The 18,179-nt window shown below is 41.3% G+C and overlaps 1 protein-coding gene across 3 annotated transcripts in view; it reads right to left on the bottom strand.

Annotated features, from left to right (window-relative positions):
• The window catches only part of PAK5 (p21 (RAC1) activated kinase 5), a 273,223-nt gene that overhangs the window by 82,036 nt on the left and 173,008 nt on the right, over window positions 1-18,179 (bottom strand). For all 3 annotated transcript variants that reach the window (XM_045833660.1, XM_045833662.1, XM_045833661.1), the window contains exon 3: window positions 15,461-15,675. In XM_045833660.1, coding sequence (XP_045689616.1) covers window positions 15,461-15,664 — 204 coding nt within the window. In that variant the 5' untranslated portion in view covers window positions 15,665-15,675. The remainder of the gene's footprint in view (window positions 1-15,460; window positions 15,676-18,179) is intronic.

An 18,179-nucleotide genomic window follows, 5' to 3' on the forward strand; every position in this document is an offset into this window, starting at 1 on the left:
AACCTGAGAGAAATAAGTTCAGAAACCTATGCTCAAACAAGATGGAACACTCTTACCAAAGCCAAAACCAAATATATATATACGACCATATGTTAGAGTTAAGAAAGCATATATGAACCTATTTTAGAGATAATACCAAAGTCAATACTCTATCCAAATAACAAATGATCTTGATCTGTCTTACTCAAAAAGGTAGCTTCTAGCCTATCTGGCTATTTGATGTTAATTTGAATCAACTTAACTTAAATAAACCATTTAATTTCTGAGTCATACTCTCCATATCTCCATGTAGCTAGTGGCCACCTATTGGGCAGCAGGCATGTGAGGCATGTCCATAATGGCAGCACGTTCTGTCTGCACTGCACAGAACACTGACCTCAGGCAAGGCTGGCATGAGGGAGAGAGGATGGATGGTGGGGCGCAGACCTGCTGTGTGGCCCTCCCCTGTCACTCCGTGTCCGTCTCTGCGCACATGTGTGTGCTTTCTGAGAGGACGGAGAAGACTGCCTAGCCATGGTGTGTCAACAAACCAGTAAAATGGGAGTCTTGAAATAGTGTAAGGGGAGTTTAGTGCTGGAAATTTTAAATAATTTCACCAAAATTGAAGCATTTCGAAGGTGTTAGAAAAAGTACTTCAAAATCCCTGGGTCACAAAAAGTGATGAAGGTGGAGAAGGGAAATGGATGAAAGTTTTCTAAATTTCTTGTCTTATTGGACTGGGATGGGATAGAGGGAAGAAATATAGCATTTCTTTGGGTGCATCTTACTGGGGAAACTAGTTGGGATTTTGTTTACAAAATATAGCAGGAAGGAGGCATTTGACACCAAGACCAGGGAAGGGGAGAATCCACTGATGGAACAGAAAAGTGGGGCCTCCCAGTTACCAAATGAAGAGACAAATGGAAAATTGGCAATAAAAGAAGGAAAAGGAGAAAACAACGAACATTAAATAAAACATTAATATGGCAGAAATAAAGTAAATGCATGAGTCATGACACTGGATTCTTCCAGCAAATGACAGACTGAGGACAAAACAGCACAGGACCCAACAGCAACATGCTGTTCACAAGGCCGTGCTGTTCACAAGGCCATGCTGACATGTACGCACGAAGGAAATGCGGTTCTAGGCAGAGATACACCAGAAAGCACAAATGAAAACAAGTCAGCTTTGGAAGCATCAGACAAGAGGGCATTTAAAGTTAAGTGCACTAAATAAACTCTTACTGATGCAAACAGAAATCCCACAACACAAGTGGAAAGGCAGCAATACCGATAGAAAAACTGGCAAAGGATGTGAACAGGCCATTCACAGAATGAGTGGTCCAATAATCAACAATGATGTGAAGAGATAACCAAACACATTAGCAATCAGAAAAAGGAAATAAAAACCACAACAAGACCCTCCTTGGAAATGCCAATGTTAGAATGCCTTCTGATGCCAGGGTGTGGTCCAACTGTAAAAGGATGCATCCCTGTGCTTCCCAGGTGGGTGGGCTGGTGTTGCCATTCAAGAGATCCAGCTGGCAGAACTCACTCAGTTCAAGGGTATACACGGCTATGACCCAACAATCCCACTCCAGGGTGACCTACACCCTGTAGTCCAGGACAAATTTTAGCTTAACATTGCCATGAGAGAATACACTGTCACCAGGAAAATATATTAAAAATCACAATCCTAGAGAGGGACTTAGGTATATCCTTTTTAGATTTTGGCAGAAAGAGAAAATTTTTGCTATGAAGATAAATAAGGCATGGGAGAATTCTACCAGGACATTCAAATCTGGTTCAATTCTATAAAAACAGTAGTCTCGGCTCGTCACCAACATCTCAGTCATGGATGCACACATCTCACAGCTTAAGCAAGCACCAGCACAATATTTAGCTTGCTGAATGACTGAAGTGTTGAAAACTTAACAAAGGTATTGCTGTGGTGAATGACCTAGAAAACAATGGCATTTGAACACTTAGCAGGTGGTTACAGGAAGGTTTGTCCTGAGATGCTCTAGGATTATAGAGGTAAAGCAAAGTTGCTTCTAACTTACCTGTTTTCTTGAAATTAAGCTTTACGTTTTCTCCTCACACCCATGCCTTCTAATATAATATTAATGCCACTATGCCCTCAGCAACGACCATCTTAAACATGGCTTTGGTGCCTAGAAAGGCCCTGGCATCTTATGAGCCTGGTGGGCATGTGTTCCAGTTCTGCTGTGCAATAGCTGCATGGCCTTTGGCAAGCCCCCTGTGCTCCCTAAACCCCAAATTAACAACCTGTCAACCAAGGATAACATTACCTACCCTCACATAGTAAGACACTGATGAGGCCATGTCTCTGCAAACATATTAGTACTATTACCCCCAGCCCTGCATTCTACAGAAAAACCAAGTGTGAATGTGTTACCAGCAAATTTGGAAGGAAGGAGCAAACATATCTAATGCTCCCATTGGTTTGCAGACAACCGAACTTTATAACTGGGCACAAAATACTTGTGGTATAGGCAGCATTTCATGAAGGTTTTAAAAAGCTTTATTGTTCCTGTCGCATCCCCACAACTTTTACCACCTCCACCAACCTCCACAACCTCCATCATCTGCACCACCCACCTCCACAATCTGCTCCATCATTCCCACCTTAAATTTGCTGACACTTGTATTGTGAAGTTCTTTCTTTCTTTCTTGTTTGACTTAATCCACATAACCAATTTACAAGGCAGGAAGATGTAGTTTAGAGCCGAGGGAAGGTTAACCCAGCACAGGGAAGAGATCTATTCTTAACTGAGGAGCTAACTCCGAATCGGAACTGCTGTCTAGAACACTATGCCTGAGGAGAGACACAGAATGCCATGTCGCACAAGATGTCTTCTCTTGCAGAGCCAAGTTCAGCAGTGGGGTAAGAGACAGTACAGAGCCCAGGTTTTTGGTGTGAAATTATCCAAAATCAGAGTTTTTGAAAGTTGGCTATTTTTAACTGTCTGCATTTTTTGTGTTCTAGGTTAATATTTTTTCAGTTGTTGGTAACTTGCATAGTCTTGCCAATTCCTTGGCTTTGTTTTTATTAATTAACTTGGAAATCTGAAGCATAGCTGATGGCTTAAAAATTGTTCCCTGTTTTAGGCTCATTGTTCTTAAAGCCAAATCAAAACCACAAAGATAAAATTTGAAGGGTGGAAAATTACAGCACTCATGTCTGTGGGTGCCATCCTGTTAACTGGGCTCTCAAACTGCAAGGTGAGGATACAAACAGGCCTAACAACAATGGGCAACTGTGCATTCAAAAATTATACTTTTACATAAAAGAATGGAACTTCTTACCCTTTTGAAGAAAATGAACTTATCAAAAAAATGAGCTAGCAATCAACATAAATTTCCAGCACTAGAGGGTTTTTTGTAATCAGCACATCTGCTCTAATGAGCCACGAAAACAACGCTGCAGACAATGGAACAACAGGTAGGGTCCTGGTTCTCAAACTGCACGCTAAGTGTGCAGAGGACTGCTGTGAACGCACAAGGGTTCACTTCAGTTTTTGAAGGAAACAGTAATAGCTAACCTCCGTCAGGCGCCTTGTCCAGGTAGTTCAAGTTTCTACATTCGATGGCACTGCATGCCTTTTTACAACATCGCTGAATGCAAAGCTGTGTATTTGGCAGTTGTCATGATACAAAATAGTAAGTTCTGGTACAGCCACTATGGTAAAGTGTATGGTGGTTCCTCAAACAATCAAGAACGGAGACACCATATGACCCAGCAGTCTACCTTCTGGGTGGTTTTCTATCTGAAAAATCTGAAAACATTTATTTGCAAACATATATGCACCCCCATGTGCACTGCAGCATTATTCACAGTGGCCAAGGCATGAAGACAACCACAGTGTCCTCCCATAGAGGACTGGATAGAGAAGATGTGGTGCATACACACAATGGAACACCTCTCATCCATAAGAAAAGATGAAATACTGCCATTTGCGACAACACAGAGGGCCCTAGAGAATATTACACTAAGTGAAATAAGTCAGAAAAAGCTGAGACCCATATGATTTTACTTATATGTGGGGTATAAAACAAACTCACAGAAACAGACAACAGTAGGTTGGTTACCAGAGGGAAGGGGGTAGTAAAGGGCAAAGGGGGGCAAATCTGTGGTGACAGAAGATGATTTGACAGTAGGTGGTGGACAAACAGTGCAATGTACAGATCATGTAGCATGGAAATATACACTTAAAACCTATCCATTAGTAACCAATGTCACGCCAATACATTTAATTAAAAATGTAAGTTCTGTGTAAAAATCAACATGGAACAGGAAATGAAGGTGTGGCATCTGACCTGGTTCCAAGGCTGAAGAAAACATGCAGTGCCCAAGGGATGTGCATGTTTCATTAGGGTTTTCCTTTGAAATGACAAAAATGTCTTCATCTCAATTTATATGTATTATTTGTTAAATACTTAAGTTGTTTGAATTGAACTACTGAATAAGTGGGGTGTGTTGTGACAAAATTACCGAGACACTGGGTGTTGTGACCCAGGAAAGTTTGGGAACTACAGCACTAGGTGGAAAAAATGAACTAAAAACTGCACAGACATCATAATCAATCTTGCTCTTCTGTGTGTGTGTGTGTGTGTGTGTGTGTGTGTGTGTGAAATGATAGAAGAAAATACATCAACATTCAACAGTGGGCAGTGGAGATACAATAGATTTTCCTCTCCATCGTTTCCTGTATTTCAAATATCACTCCCACATGCTGAAAAAAATTAAAGGTTATTACAAATAATTTCTCAAAGAAGCACATTTGCTTCTATGAATAAAAATATCTGTTGAACACACCAGAGAGTTTCATTTTGGGAGAAGGGTTTACTGTATTTCGCTCACTTCTCCAGTTTCCTGCTCCACAAATTCCAGATCTGGCTTTAGGGTGTTGAGGTTCTGAAGAAACGTGTTTCTATGGGCATCTTTCCTTGGTGCTGTTTTAAAAAAAACACCTATTCCCCACCCCTGCAGCCTTCAGGAAGTGAACTTGGCGTGGGGTTTCCAACGGATGCCACCTCTCAGCCAAACAGCTGGCAGATCTAGCAAAGATGAGGAGGCGGGCAGGGGTAGCCTGCCAAGGCCACAGATGCTGCTGCCAGAACAGTCATTTCTCTGGCTCCTGCTTCCTAGGGGCAGGAGTGGCCAGCAGCAGCCTCCTGCAGGTCTGAGGTGACAGAGATCACTGGAAACCTGCCCGAGGAAACTCACAATTGAAAGCACCCCAGAGTGAAACAGACCTGGGGTGTGTGCTGGTTTCCACTGTTCTCAGGGACCCAACTCTGAGGACTCACATTTTGTGTAACTTAGAGAGATATCTATAAAATTGGGACATGCCATCCTTTGTTATGTTGGTTGTAAAAGAAAGCAAACCCAAAACATTGTTCTCCTAAAAAAGGCAAATTTTATTATACTTTGTACTTGTGATAACTGGTCCATGGACATGGACAACAGTGTGGGGACTGACTGTTGGAACCGGGGGTGGGGGGAGTGGGATGGGCAGAGGAGGGCAAAGGGGGAAAAATGGGGATAACTGTAATAGAATAATAATAAAAATGATTACAAAATTACTGACCAGTAATATTCTAAATGTATTAGACTGTTAAGTTCTCACACCAGCCCTTTGAGTAGCACTATTATATCCAGCTTTAACTGATAAGGAAACTGAAGCACACAGAAGTTCAGTAACTTGTGCAAGGTCCAAAATCTGAAACAGGTAGAACCACAGTTCTGGGTTGATCTTGGATAGTCTGGCTCCACAGGACTTTTAACCAAGACACTGTCACGGCCTCTTGGTAAAGTCATTTTCTCATCTTGGGGTATCCTTTTATTAGGCATGAATATAAGACTGAATCCTTTCAAAATCCAAAATTCTATCTTCCCTAAGTTTTCTAAGAAGTATAGCCATTCCATTTTCAAAACTTTCACAACAAAATGTTCACATATCCATTGTTATCTATTCTATTGTAAGATTTATTATATCTTGTTTGTCTGTACAAATCTACCTCTCCCACTAGATTGTGTACTCTGTAGCAATGGGGATCAAATATCATTTTCCTCTAGAGCTTCCTCGCCTAGACCATGGTAGGTTCACAACCAGTATTTGATGAAGAAATGAAAGCGGATGTTGCACTGACAGCAGGGGTCATCGGTGCTATGCCTGTATCCCTTCAGCCCACTGGGAGGTCACCTGCAGGCAGTTCCTGTCCGCACTGAAGGTTTCCTGATTCTCTTGACCTGGAAGTGTTTTCTGGCTGCTGGGGAATGCTTGGTCAAGGGCAGGGGAGGTGGATTCTACCAGGAGATGAATTCGTGGGAGCCACCTGCACACAATGAGGGATTGGAAGAGGTGGACAGATACCCCAGCTTCCTTGCTGGGTGGGACAAGTCTGACATGTGTTCTAGAAAGTCTCTCAGGACATCCCCAGTAGGACTGTGCTCCAGCTGCCCACAGCAGTTACTGTTCATCAATACACCATTTCTTGACTTCTTTCTGTTCCTGCTCTCAGTACATGGAAATTAATTCTGCCGACAACCTAAGTGAGCTTTGGAGAGCAGATTCTTCCCCAGGCGAGCCTTTTTATGGGAAGGCAGCCCGGCTGACACCTTGATCTCAGCCTGTGAGAGCCTGAGCAGATGATCCAGCTAAACTGTGCCCAACTCCTGGCCAATGAAAACTGTAAGGCTATTAATAAATGTGGAGTGCTAAATACTGAGTAATGGTAACTGGTTACAAATTTTGGTATCTGGACGTGGGTGTTGCTGTAACAAATAAACATGTGTGCATTAGCTTGCAAGGGCTGCCATCACAAAGTATCACAATGGGAGGCTTACACAACAGATGCATTTCCCACAGTTCTGGAGAATATAAATCTAAGGTTAAGGTGTCAGCAGGGCTGTTTCTTCTAAGGCCTCTCTTGTTGGCTTGCAGATGACCATCTTCTTGTGGTGTCCTCACATAATCTTTTCTCTGTGACTGCATGCCCCCGGTGCCTCTTCTTATAAGGACACCTGTTCTATAGGGTTCGGGCTCCAGGCTTATAACCTTGTTTAACTTTAATTATTTCCTTAAAGGCCCATCTCCAAATGCATTCACATGGGGTGGGGGTTAAGGCTTCAACATATGAATTTTGGGAGGACACAATTCAGTCCATGATGATATAGGAGTGTTTGTAACTTGGAAGTGAGCAGAGGATGATGGAATTTTGAGGAACATAGTAGAGAGTCAAAACTGTCATTTCTTAGGACTTTGAGGATGCTGATGGTGAGGCTCAGGAGCATATGAGGAATGTGTTTTTGGAAGCTGGAGGAAACGGGTCCTTGTTCTGCAGTGGCAGGAAGTTTGGCAACAGTGTCTCCTGGAGTTTTGTGGGAAGCAGAAGCTGGATGTGACAAATGCAACACGTCCAAGGAGGCCTCCAAGTGCGGAAGGTGCTGCCTGGCTTCCTTCCCCTCACAGTAAAATGCGAGAGGAGAGAAAGTAACTGAAAAAATAACTTAAAAAAAAAAGGAACCAGAATCTCATGTCTTAAAAAATTCTGAGCTTGTCCAGATGGCAAAGATGTGAAAACGAAGAGCTGGCCTCTCAGGAAACATGTTCTGAGGGTGTGACAGCACAGCTGTTAGAACTCGGAAGCACTGAAGGGCAGACTATGAATCACACAAAGGCCTTTTTAGGAAATTAAGGGCGTGCCTCACAGATCTTCTCAAACCAGAGACTCTTTAGGAAGATGAAGGGCATTGTCCCTCAGCCATCTCAGCAGGAGGCCAAAGGGCAAGACGGTTTATCTTAAAAGTATCTGTGGAGCCGGTGTGGCTGGGTTGGTTGGAGCGTCATCCCATACATCAAAAGGTTGCTGGCTTGATTCCCGCTCAGGGCACATACCTGGGTTGTGGTTTTGATCCCCAGTCAGGTCGATGTCTTTCTCTCTCTCCCTCCCCCTCTCCCCTTCTCATCCTCTCTCTCTAAAATCAATTTTAAAAAATGTACTCAGGTGAGGATATATATATATATATATATATGGATTTTGCCTAATGGAGTGAACCACAGTGAAATCCCCACAAGCTTTGCAAAGTTATTGAGAAATTGTTTAAATAGAAATATTGCTACCTTGACTGCAAGGGACAGAGATATTACAAAACAAAAGGAAGCTGTCATACACGTCAAATTCTACTGACTGTGGGGAGAGGGCTGATAAAACTGCTCCACTGCAAACTCGATCTACCTTCCATGAAAAAGGAGAGCACAACCAGGAACCAGAGGGTGGAGCCTGAGACATGGGATGGTCGCCAGTCCCTGAAACCTAATCAAGGAATTCCCAACATTTTCCAGGTTGAGTTTCATAAGAGCTCTGGACCAGTGACTCTTTTTCCCCTTCCATTTCACCTGTTTGACTGAAATGTCTGTAACTATTACCCTGTACCTGCCCCACCATCACATGCTGGGAGCGCTGGGGGCAGACACCGGTCATTTTAGTTCCACAGGTGCACAGTGGAAGAGAAGCCGTGCCCCAGCAGCTGTGATTAATAGATTTACAGGCAAGCCCTTTACCCACACCTGACCCTGATTTAACTTTAAAATGATGTCCTAACAGGATGACACTCAGGTAACCTTGGGCTGGGGTGAATGTATCTTGCATGTGGGAGAGACAACGGGGACCAGAGTGGACCATCCCTAGGGTGAGGCCCCTGTCCTGGGGCTCCTGCCTTTGTGTAATCCCCTCTCCACGAGCCAGGGCAGGACCTGTGCCTTGCTGCCAACCAACAGAACATGGCAAAGGTGATGGGATGTCACTCCTGTGGTTATGTTTTACATGATGTAGCATCAGTGCTGGGATATCATTTCATGATTCTGTTGTGACATGTGCATAATACTCCTGTGGTCTTGAAGAAGCAACTTCCATGAGGTCCACAGCAAGGACGTGAATTCTGCCAACAACCTAAAGGATTCCTCCCCAGGGAAGCCTCCTGAGGGAGGTGGAACCCAGCTGCTGGCATCTCTGGAGACCTTGAGCAGAGGGACCCAGGTGAGCCCTGCCTAGACTCCAGACTTACAGAAACTGTGAGGTAACAAATGTTTGTTCTTCTAGGTCATGAAGGTTGTGGTAACTTGTTATCCAGCAACAAAATGATAGCAAATGCTTAGATTACCGCCATTTTGGGCACAGCTTTTTTCATTGAAATTTTAACATTATTGGTAATAGCAGTGGTGTCCAATCAGTTGGATAGTGATATGCTGCTTGGAAATGATCAAAGTATTGATAAACTGCTTTCTTACTAGTTTAACACAGTCAACAATGCAGGGCTTATATTTAATATTACATGACAACAGTGATAAAAACTTCAGGATTTGTCAGCACAGCAAAGAAGCCTACAGCTGCCACCTTAGTGCCCCAATTTCTGTTAAGATGCTAAATGAGAGATAAAATTAAATCTTTGAAGTTCTGAGCATGTGTGGGAGTCACAGAGAGCCACATGCTTTTTTCTTTTGATTTAGAAGATTATTTTCAGTTTGGTCAGCCCCTCTGGGAGAGAAGCACTGGGGCAAAATAAGACATTCCTGAAAATATCTCCCTTTATATAGAATTTTCCAGTTATGAAAGCACAACCACTTTCATTGGAGTTTAGCTGACCAGGGTTCAGAGCAGGCCACTCACTAGGAAACCTACAGAGGCCCAGAGGGAAGCTGTGCTCTGAGGGTTCGCCTTTTGACTGCAGATGTGATCGTCTGGAGGAGCAGCCAGGCCATCCTGGAGACAGAGTGAGCAGCCACATTTGGACGTTTACTCATTTGCTTCTTGGTGCACACTTTCATTGACAGTTCCTGCTTAAACATCCTGCCTAATTCACTTGAGAAGACTGTGTGGATTACATGCATAATGAAAGACTCTGCAGAGAGCTCTGAATACTCTACAACTGGCAAATAAAGTCATATGGCAGTAATGATAAGAAATTGCAGGGAGGTAAGCATTTAAATGATATCCCTGTCAGAGTCTCAAGTGAGAGCTAGTTTATGAGCTAACTCCAGGCTTTCTAAACACTTGAATCAGAAGCATCCCTATACACAGAAATAGTATCTGACATCTGACATCAACTTATTCTGTGACCTTGGGAAAATTCACTTGACCTACTTGGGTCAGTTGTGTCATCTGTGAGATGAAAAGGCAGGACTAGGTGTGAAGGAAGTGACTTTGTTTAGACTTAGCAGCACTTATGCACGAAACACTTGTGTCTAAACACACCCTTATCATCAGGAGGCAGGGTGGTGTGGTGGTTACAAGCATGGGTTTTTGAGTCAGGGGTTGGGGTTTGAATCCTGGTTCTTTTCCAGTTACCAGTTGTGGACTTTCAGCAACTCCTTTAACCTTGCTAAGTCTTGCTTCCCAGAACAGGCGTACCTCAGATATACTGTGTTCAATTCCAGACCACTACAATGAAGTGAGAGTCTCACAATAAAGCCAATTACAATCTTTTTGCTGTTGGAGGGTATTGCCTTCAATTGTGAAAAACACAAGTTTGAAGTGCAATGAAGCAAAGCTCAAAATGAGGTATGATTGTACCTAAAAGATGAAGTAAATATCACTTGTTTGAAAAAAAAAGGAGGGCTGAGGTAGTATATCCATCAGTTGTCCAGTAATGCTGCACAACAACCCCCCATTCTCAGTGTAATTCCAGACAGAGGTCTGTCTGGAGAAAGTCCAGCCATGGTTAATATAATAAGAGCAGCTTGTGAGACATCGATGTAACCTGGCAGCCAAGGAGAGTGGACTGGAATGCATATATGTGAACAATAATAACTTCACTGTACTAGTCAGTGGGGGCAGTTGATGCCGCTGAGTGAGCATGTGTACTGTGTGGCGCCACATTCGAAATGACTAAGCAAATAGAGTAATGACTCTGCATCAGATTTTGTGTTAACTAGAATATTCCTCCATTGAAACTATTCAGATGATTCAGGAGGCCACAGCTATGGGCAACTGGTGATAAGCAGCTTCACCACAACAACATGCCAGCTTAGGCAACAAACCTAGTGCAGATTTTTTTTTGGTAAAACATCAAATCGCCCAAGTGTCTCAGCCCTGCTACAGCCCAGATTTGGTGCCCTGTGACTTCTGGCTTTCCCCCAAACCAAAATCACCTTTGAAAGGGAAGAAAATTCAGACCATTAATGAGATTCAGGAAAATATGACAGGGAAGCTGATGGCGACTGGGCGAACTGTGTGAGGCCCCAAATTGCCCACTTTGAAGGGGATAGAGGCATCATTGTCCTATGCACAATATTTCTTGTATCCTGTATCTTCTTCAATAAATATCTCTGTTTTTGATATTACATGGCTGGATACCCTCTGGACAGACCTCATACAATGGACCTGGGGCTGAGGGCAACTCTTTCAAACTGTAGGGATGCAGATGGGCCGGGATGCTTTTGCTCACCCTTCCAGAATCACTGAACTCTCCAAGGCATGTTCTTATGGTGATGGTAAAAGCACTAAGGTAAATCTCAACTGTACATTTCAAGTCTTTGACCTCACCACCCCATTGGCCAAAGCAAGTTAATGGCCAAGTCCAAATTTAAGGGATGGGGAAGTACTTAGCTCTCTATGATACTGTTTTAAGAATAATGAAGGACAGAGTTAAATAATTCAGGCCACCAAATGGTATAGGTGAGGGACCTATGCAACCAAGCCTGATCAGGGCCATGATTGATCACCAACATCTCTGATTGTTATTATTATTGTTTTTTTTGGCCAAACTTCTCTAGGCCAATCAATCTTTCTTATACTACTGGAAGCAAACTAGAAAATTTCTCCTGCTCAGAAGTATCACCACCCCATTCATCTATCTGACACTGCAAAATGAGGTTCTGTCCTTGGAATTGTTATTGTATTTTCCGTGTCAAAAGCAAATACTTTGGAGGTGGGGGGCACACAGAGCAATCACTAACTCTTTTGGAAAGAAAGGCACAGGAGGAGGAAAGAAAGGTGTGGGGTGATTGAAAGCAGCTGGGTCTCTGATATTAGATCTGGGTTCAAATCAGAAATTGAGTAAATTTAAACAGATCAGTCCACTGTGTTGAGTCGAGGTTTCTTCATGTACCTGACTGGGTTAAAACTATTAAATGGTTATTATTAGAATGCCATAAAATAATAAATATTAAATATTATATACTCAGTAAAACACTATCCAATGTCTGGTAATAATGTTGTGGATTTCTTCAGACCTGTTTCAAGGGGTATTTCTGCAAAATCTGCACATGACTGTAGATTTGATGCCTGCTTTGCCTCACATGAACATTTGCTCTGTGAATAGAATTGGGGTAAAACAGTCAAAGTGAAGTGGTCACAGAACCACTGCCTGCATTCTGTCACTATGTGGCATTAAAGCAGGAGACCACAGTCACTGCAGGAATGCTGGGCAAGGCACGTTAATTAGTGAAAGAGAGAAAGCCTTCAGACATAGATGGAACCATCACTTAGTCATAAATGACTTTCCAATACAACATGCTAATGATGATTGCCTTGAAATGCTACACTTGGCCTTGAGGGTGACTGCAGATATTAAACTCTTGAGAGACAGTAACTGAGCATTTGTTCATGGGGTCATAGTTGTCCACCTCTGATCGGGACCCTAGGCTCCATCTTCCAAATTCCAGGATCATAGAATGTGAAAGCTGGTTATTTTCTCCTTGTCCCAGGGAGCTGAGGGTATGGGATCCACTCATTTGTGATTACAGAAGTGTCACACGGGGTGCTGGGATGAGCCAGTCAGCAGCCTGGACAAGGTGTGTGGTTAATGCCCTGCCCTCCTCAAAATGGAAGGACCTGCAGTGACAGCTTTCCTGTGATGAGTTCCATTACCCTGAACACATCAGCTTATCTTTTTTTTTTTAATAACCACTAGGTCATTTGAACTTAAAGCTGTTCAGTCCTTAAAAGGAAATGTTAAGGGAGCTTAAGTGAAACACTGTACTAAAAAAATAAAGATGCTACTTTTAGTGGTTGATATAATTTTCCTTTTTTTGTAACTTTTGGTGGGGTGTGCATATATAAGAGAAATAGGAAGAAAAGAGAAGAGAGAGGAAAGGAAGGAGGGAGGAAGAGAGAAAAAGAGAGGGGAAAGAGTTGGAGGGACAGGCATGGGGCAGGTCAAATACTAACTTCACTGATAGAAGAAAAAAATGCTTTTCAGAAGTTTCTAGATATGGTTGGGTCATAGAAATGAAGACATGTAATTAATCTTGCTTTGGTTTTGGCTTTATCTACTTTTTTGGAACAAAGTGACCTTGCCCAAATCTCCCAGATTTAAGCAAGCATGAAGCCTGTGTGAAGCTTTTCCTCGTCTCTGGAGCAGTGGGAAGCTGAGAGGCACACTGAGAACGGGAGGAGGGATTCCAGGCACTGAGGAGTACAGGGAGTCCAACTAAGTCTGCTTTCCTCTCTGCTTTTGCAAGTGTAGAAGTATCAGAGATAAGTTTAGCCAAAGATTAACAGCCTGCCCTCCTGGTGACAGCCTTGGTTCCAGCCAACTTAATGGACACTGTTGTGGGCCTTTTCAAGGGGTGCTTTTGACAAGAGGTTTTAAATTACAGGTAATCTGCCCAACAAGTTTCATTCTTTAGTTCCATTTTCCTTAATAAAAAATTAACATTTTTCACAGCACATTATTTCTTCCGTAAGTTTTATGTTTTTCTTAAATATCTTTTGACAAATGTAAAGTTGGAAGGTCTCCTGGCATCTTGACCATTCATACCCATTTAATTGGTGTGTCCCTAAAATCTGCCAGACTGCATATCAAATCAGCATAGTGGGCACTTTAAGTTGGGTCCGACCTTTAAATGGATCAATTCATTTTGTAACAAGACAATTTGTTGATCTCAGACCTGTGCCCTCCAACAGCAGGGGATTAACCAACAGCAAACTCCTGACTGAGCCATACACAAGCTCCTACACCATCCAGTCCCTCGTCCCATCTGACCCACCCTCCTATTTAGTCATTACTCAAGCATTAGCCTTCTCTTGGGGGAAAATATATTCAATGGTAAGATATTGCCTATTGTAAACCAGTAGAGTTGGTTAATTGGTCAGTTTCTATTAAATATCAATCAATATCTATTTAAAATAGGTCTTTCTGTCCCTATAGATTTATCTTCTCAAATATTCATCTTTTATATATTTTCATTTTAGCTGGCCTGAAAAGTGTCAAAATCCTATTAGAAAATCAAAATCACAAGACATAGGATTAGAAGAACCTACATTGATCTTTAGGCTGAGCACACTCACATGGTCAACAGCAGAACAGAATGACCAAGGCAACACAGAATGATGAAATTGCAATTCTAATTTGGTCAGCTCAGATGATACCTAACATGCATTCCACATAATTCATTACCTATGGTCCTTCTTTGCAACCTTTAAGAAATGCATCCACTTTTGTTTTTCCTATCATTTAAATATAATGTAGTCAATATTCTTGTTAACATAGAATAAGGTATTCATGTACCTCAGATGTCTGCTAATATAATCAGCAAAAGATATAGAATAGAATCTGATCTATTGGACAACATAACGATAAACTTAAAAAATGTTTAACTACCATATGGAGCTTTTGGGGCAATTGTTTGATGGTCTATGGAATTCTTATTCTGAGGTACAGAAGAAAACTGCAATGGCTGGATTTTCTTTGTAGAAACTTAATGTATCTGAAATTTATTGAGCCTGATTTCTGCTTTAATTGCAATTATTTCATGAACATTTCTTCCTAACAATCTACTAGCCATTTCTTTACAGTAATCATATCCCATTACAGGACTCAAATGATTCACTTTTATTTGAAACAGCTATTTGTTAGACTATAAAGACAAATTTGAATATATATGTATGCATACTTATATATATATATGATTACATATAAAACCCTGTATATGTATACATGTGCATGTGTATAAGCACATACATAAAAATCACTTATTATAAAATATGTTAATAAAAAATTTTATATAGAAGAAAAGTTTAAACATTCTGAGGGCAAATGCAAAACAACAAAAGGTTGTCTAAGTAATGTATAATCAAAAGTTATTGCCAATATTTACCAGAAGGAGTGGATAATATTCTTCAGTATGAAGATTAGCAACTATCGTTTCAAGTGGAATAAACATTTCCTATTGTATGATTGCATTTTATGTGTCTGATTTAACAAAAGATCTCACATCTAAAAGCGAGAGGTTCCTTTGTAGAAACTTAATGTTTCTACATTAATGCATGTGCTGCAATTTACAGTAAACGGTGAGCATTATAATCATGGAAGAATAATTATGGCTAACCTGTGGATATTTAAAAACAAATACACCACTTAGGCATTTTATAGTTTACCCGTAAAGACGACACACTTTATCAAATGAGGACATGCTTCTTAAGTCATCTTAAAGACAAACCCTCGCCCTACCTTCATGGGCGCCAGCTGGATGGGCGTGATGCACGAGGGGTCCACCATTGGCTTCGGCCTGTTGGCCGTGTCTGCCAGCAGGCTGTGCCACTGCTGGGGCAGGCCTGTGAACTTCTGCTCTTGTGGGTCAAACCCTGTATGGACCCTGTGCTCAAAGTTCGATGGGCCAGATATTTCGATCTTTTTCTTTTTCTTTCCAAACATGATGCAGAAACCTGGGAAATGCAAACAGAAAAGATGCAGCTATTTAGATCTTGCCAGCCAAAGACCAAAGGAAAACTAATTCATTCACAGTTACACTTTTTCATTAATTCCTCTATGCCAACAATTTTCAACCTTTTTTATCTCTTGGCACACATAAACTAATTACTAAAATTCTACAGCACACCAAAAAATACATTACATTATCTTTTTGGCCAATCTGACAAAATAATAGGTATAATTTTGATTCACTCATACTGGAAGGCTATTGTGTTGTCATTTTATTATTTGACAATCTAAGAAAAAAAAGGCAAGTGCCACTGACTAAATAGTCATGTTTTAAAAATTCTAGCAGCACTGTGAGTTTTATGATATAGAAAACATGTGAGAGAACCTGGGTTTGAATGCCAGGTAAAAACCACTTATTCTCTGTGATCTCTCCCTCCTTCCTTCTTTTCGTCTCTTCCCTTCATCCATCATTAAAATTTCTGTTTCTTCTCTGTACACTTGGCAAGCAGGATCTTCTTAAAGCAGTTTTCTCAAGCTCCTATTACATCTCCCTACTTGGATGTCTAGTCTGTTTGGGCTATTATAACAGAATACCAGAGTGGGGATGGCTTAAGAACAACAGAAATTTGTTCCCCACAGTTCTGGAGGCTAGCAGTCCAAGATCAAGGTATTGGCAGATTCAGTTTGTGGGGAAGACCTGCTTCCTAGATAGCTGTCTTGTTGCTGTAACCTCACGTGGTGGAAAGGACAAAGGTGGTCTCTCAGGCCTTTTTAATAAGGGCCAGAATTCCATTCATGAGGGCTACACCCTCATGAGCTAATCCCCTCCCAAAGGCTACACCTCCAAATATCATTGCCGTGGGGGTTAGGGTTTCAACATAGGCATTTTGTTGGCTCACATTCAAATCACAGCACTGAATATATATTCTATCAATAGTGATCAGATCCTTTATAACCTTAACTCCCAGACTCTTCCAAAGTCCTTTCTCCCATCTATCCTGCTTGTTATTTTGGACTAGTTTAGAAAACTAATATAAGGTGTTAATGAAAAACTAATGAAATATGATAAAAGCTCAAAATGCCTTGATTTGCTTCTCCTGGAAAACTATATATATATATATATATATATATATATATATATATATATATATATATATATATGTATGTATGTATGTATAATATATATATTACATATAATACATATATACACATACATATATTATATACATTATGTGTGTGTGTATATATATGTGTGTGTGTGCATACATATATATATTTTCTTTAAGTACTTTGCTACCAGTAGGTTCATAATTATTGATCAATTGATTTTAAACTTTTGAGTGCACCAATGCCAAAGCGTAAAACAGTAAAGGAAGCCAGCTGTGGCAGATTGTCTCAGGAACGACACCGGACATTGCCTCCCAGTGTCCACACCCTGGGTGGGCCTCTCCCACACTGACTCTGAACCTGAACATCTAATCTGCTGCAGCCCGCAGGACAACTGAAACCATGACACAATCCCTCCTGCTGCTCTGGAACCAACAGCCAGCACAAGAATCAGGCTGCCCTGCTGGAGGACAACAGACTGTGGAGCCCAGCCACCCACCAGGCCAGACAACAGCCAGCCCTGGAGGCAAAGCTGCCTCACTGTCCGGCAGCCACCCACCAGGTGAGCCCAGGCAAACAAGCTAAAGGACCATCCAGCCAAGCTGGACTCAAAGTGCCGACCTGCAGAATCAGGACACAAATAAATGGCTGTTGCTTTATGCCATTATATTTTGGAGTAAATTGTTGCAGGGAAAAAGCTTACAGTCACAGAAATGCAAAGACCTGATTATTATCCCATTCCTTGCATCTTCAGAGGCCCATTTTTCTTTCTGTTTTTGCTGCTTCAAAGTCTCAAGTAACAATGTCCAATCTGGGTAACTGTATTAGCTGTTGTACAATTGTGTTAACTCAGAGGAGTCTTGGTTGTAATGCCACTGTCCGGGTGTTTGAGGGCCTGGAATGTTTTGAGTGGCTGGGAAGTTATGCTGAGTAAGTAAGTGGCTCTATACACCACCTCTTGGTGTTTAGTGAAAATAAAAATACATTGGAAGATATAATTTGGTCACATGTTGGCTGAGTCCACTTGATATTTTAATAAACTTATGACCATTTATTAAAAAAATCATTTAGAAAAATCATTTTAGAAGAGTTTTTTCATATATTTATACCTGAACAAGCACTAAAAATGCAAGGCCAAATATTTTTAGAACCAGAATAGAAATGTTTTACTATTCTCTTCCTGACTGTGAATTTCCCAGCAGTTGCTATGCCATTCAAGTGAGAGTATAAAAAGAAAGTTATTAATGAATTAATACAGTTCTTGTTTTTAAATAAGACATTTGTACAAAGAAAACCCAAGAATGAATTAATTTACCTATGTTGCATCCTGTGAAACTATACAACTATAACCTAAGTGGTAATAAATACAGCCCAACACTCTAATAAGTTTGAGTTAAAGTGT

Source organism: Phyllostomus hastatus, unplaced genomic scaffold (assembly GCF_019186645.2).
Source record: "Phyllostomus hastatus isolate PE091 unplaced genomic scaffold, TTU_PhHast_1.1 phas_contig_17, whole genome shotgun sequence".
NCBI lineage: Eukaryota > Metazoa > Chordata > Mammalia > Chiroptera > Phyllostomidae > Phyllostomus > Phyllostomus hastatus.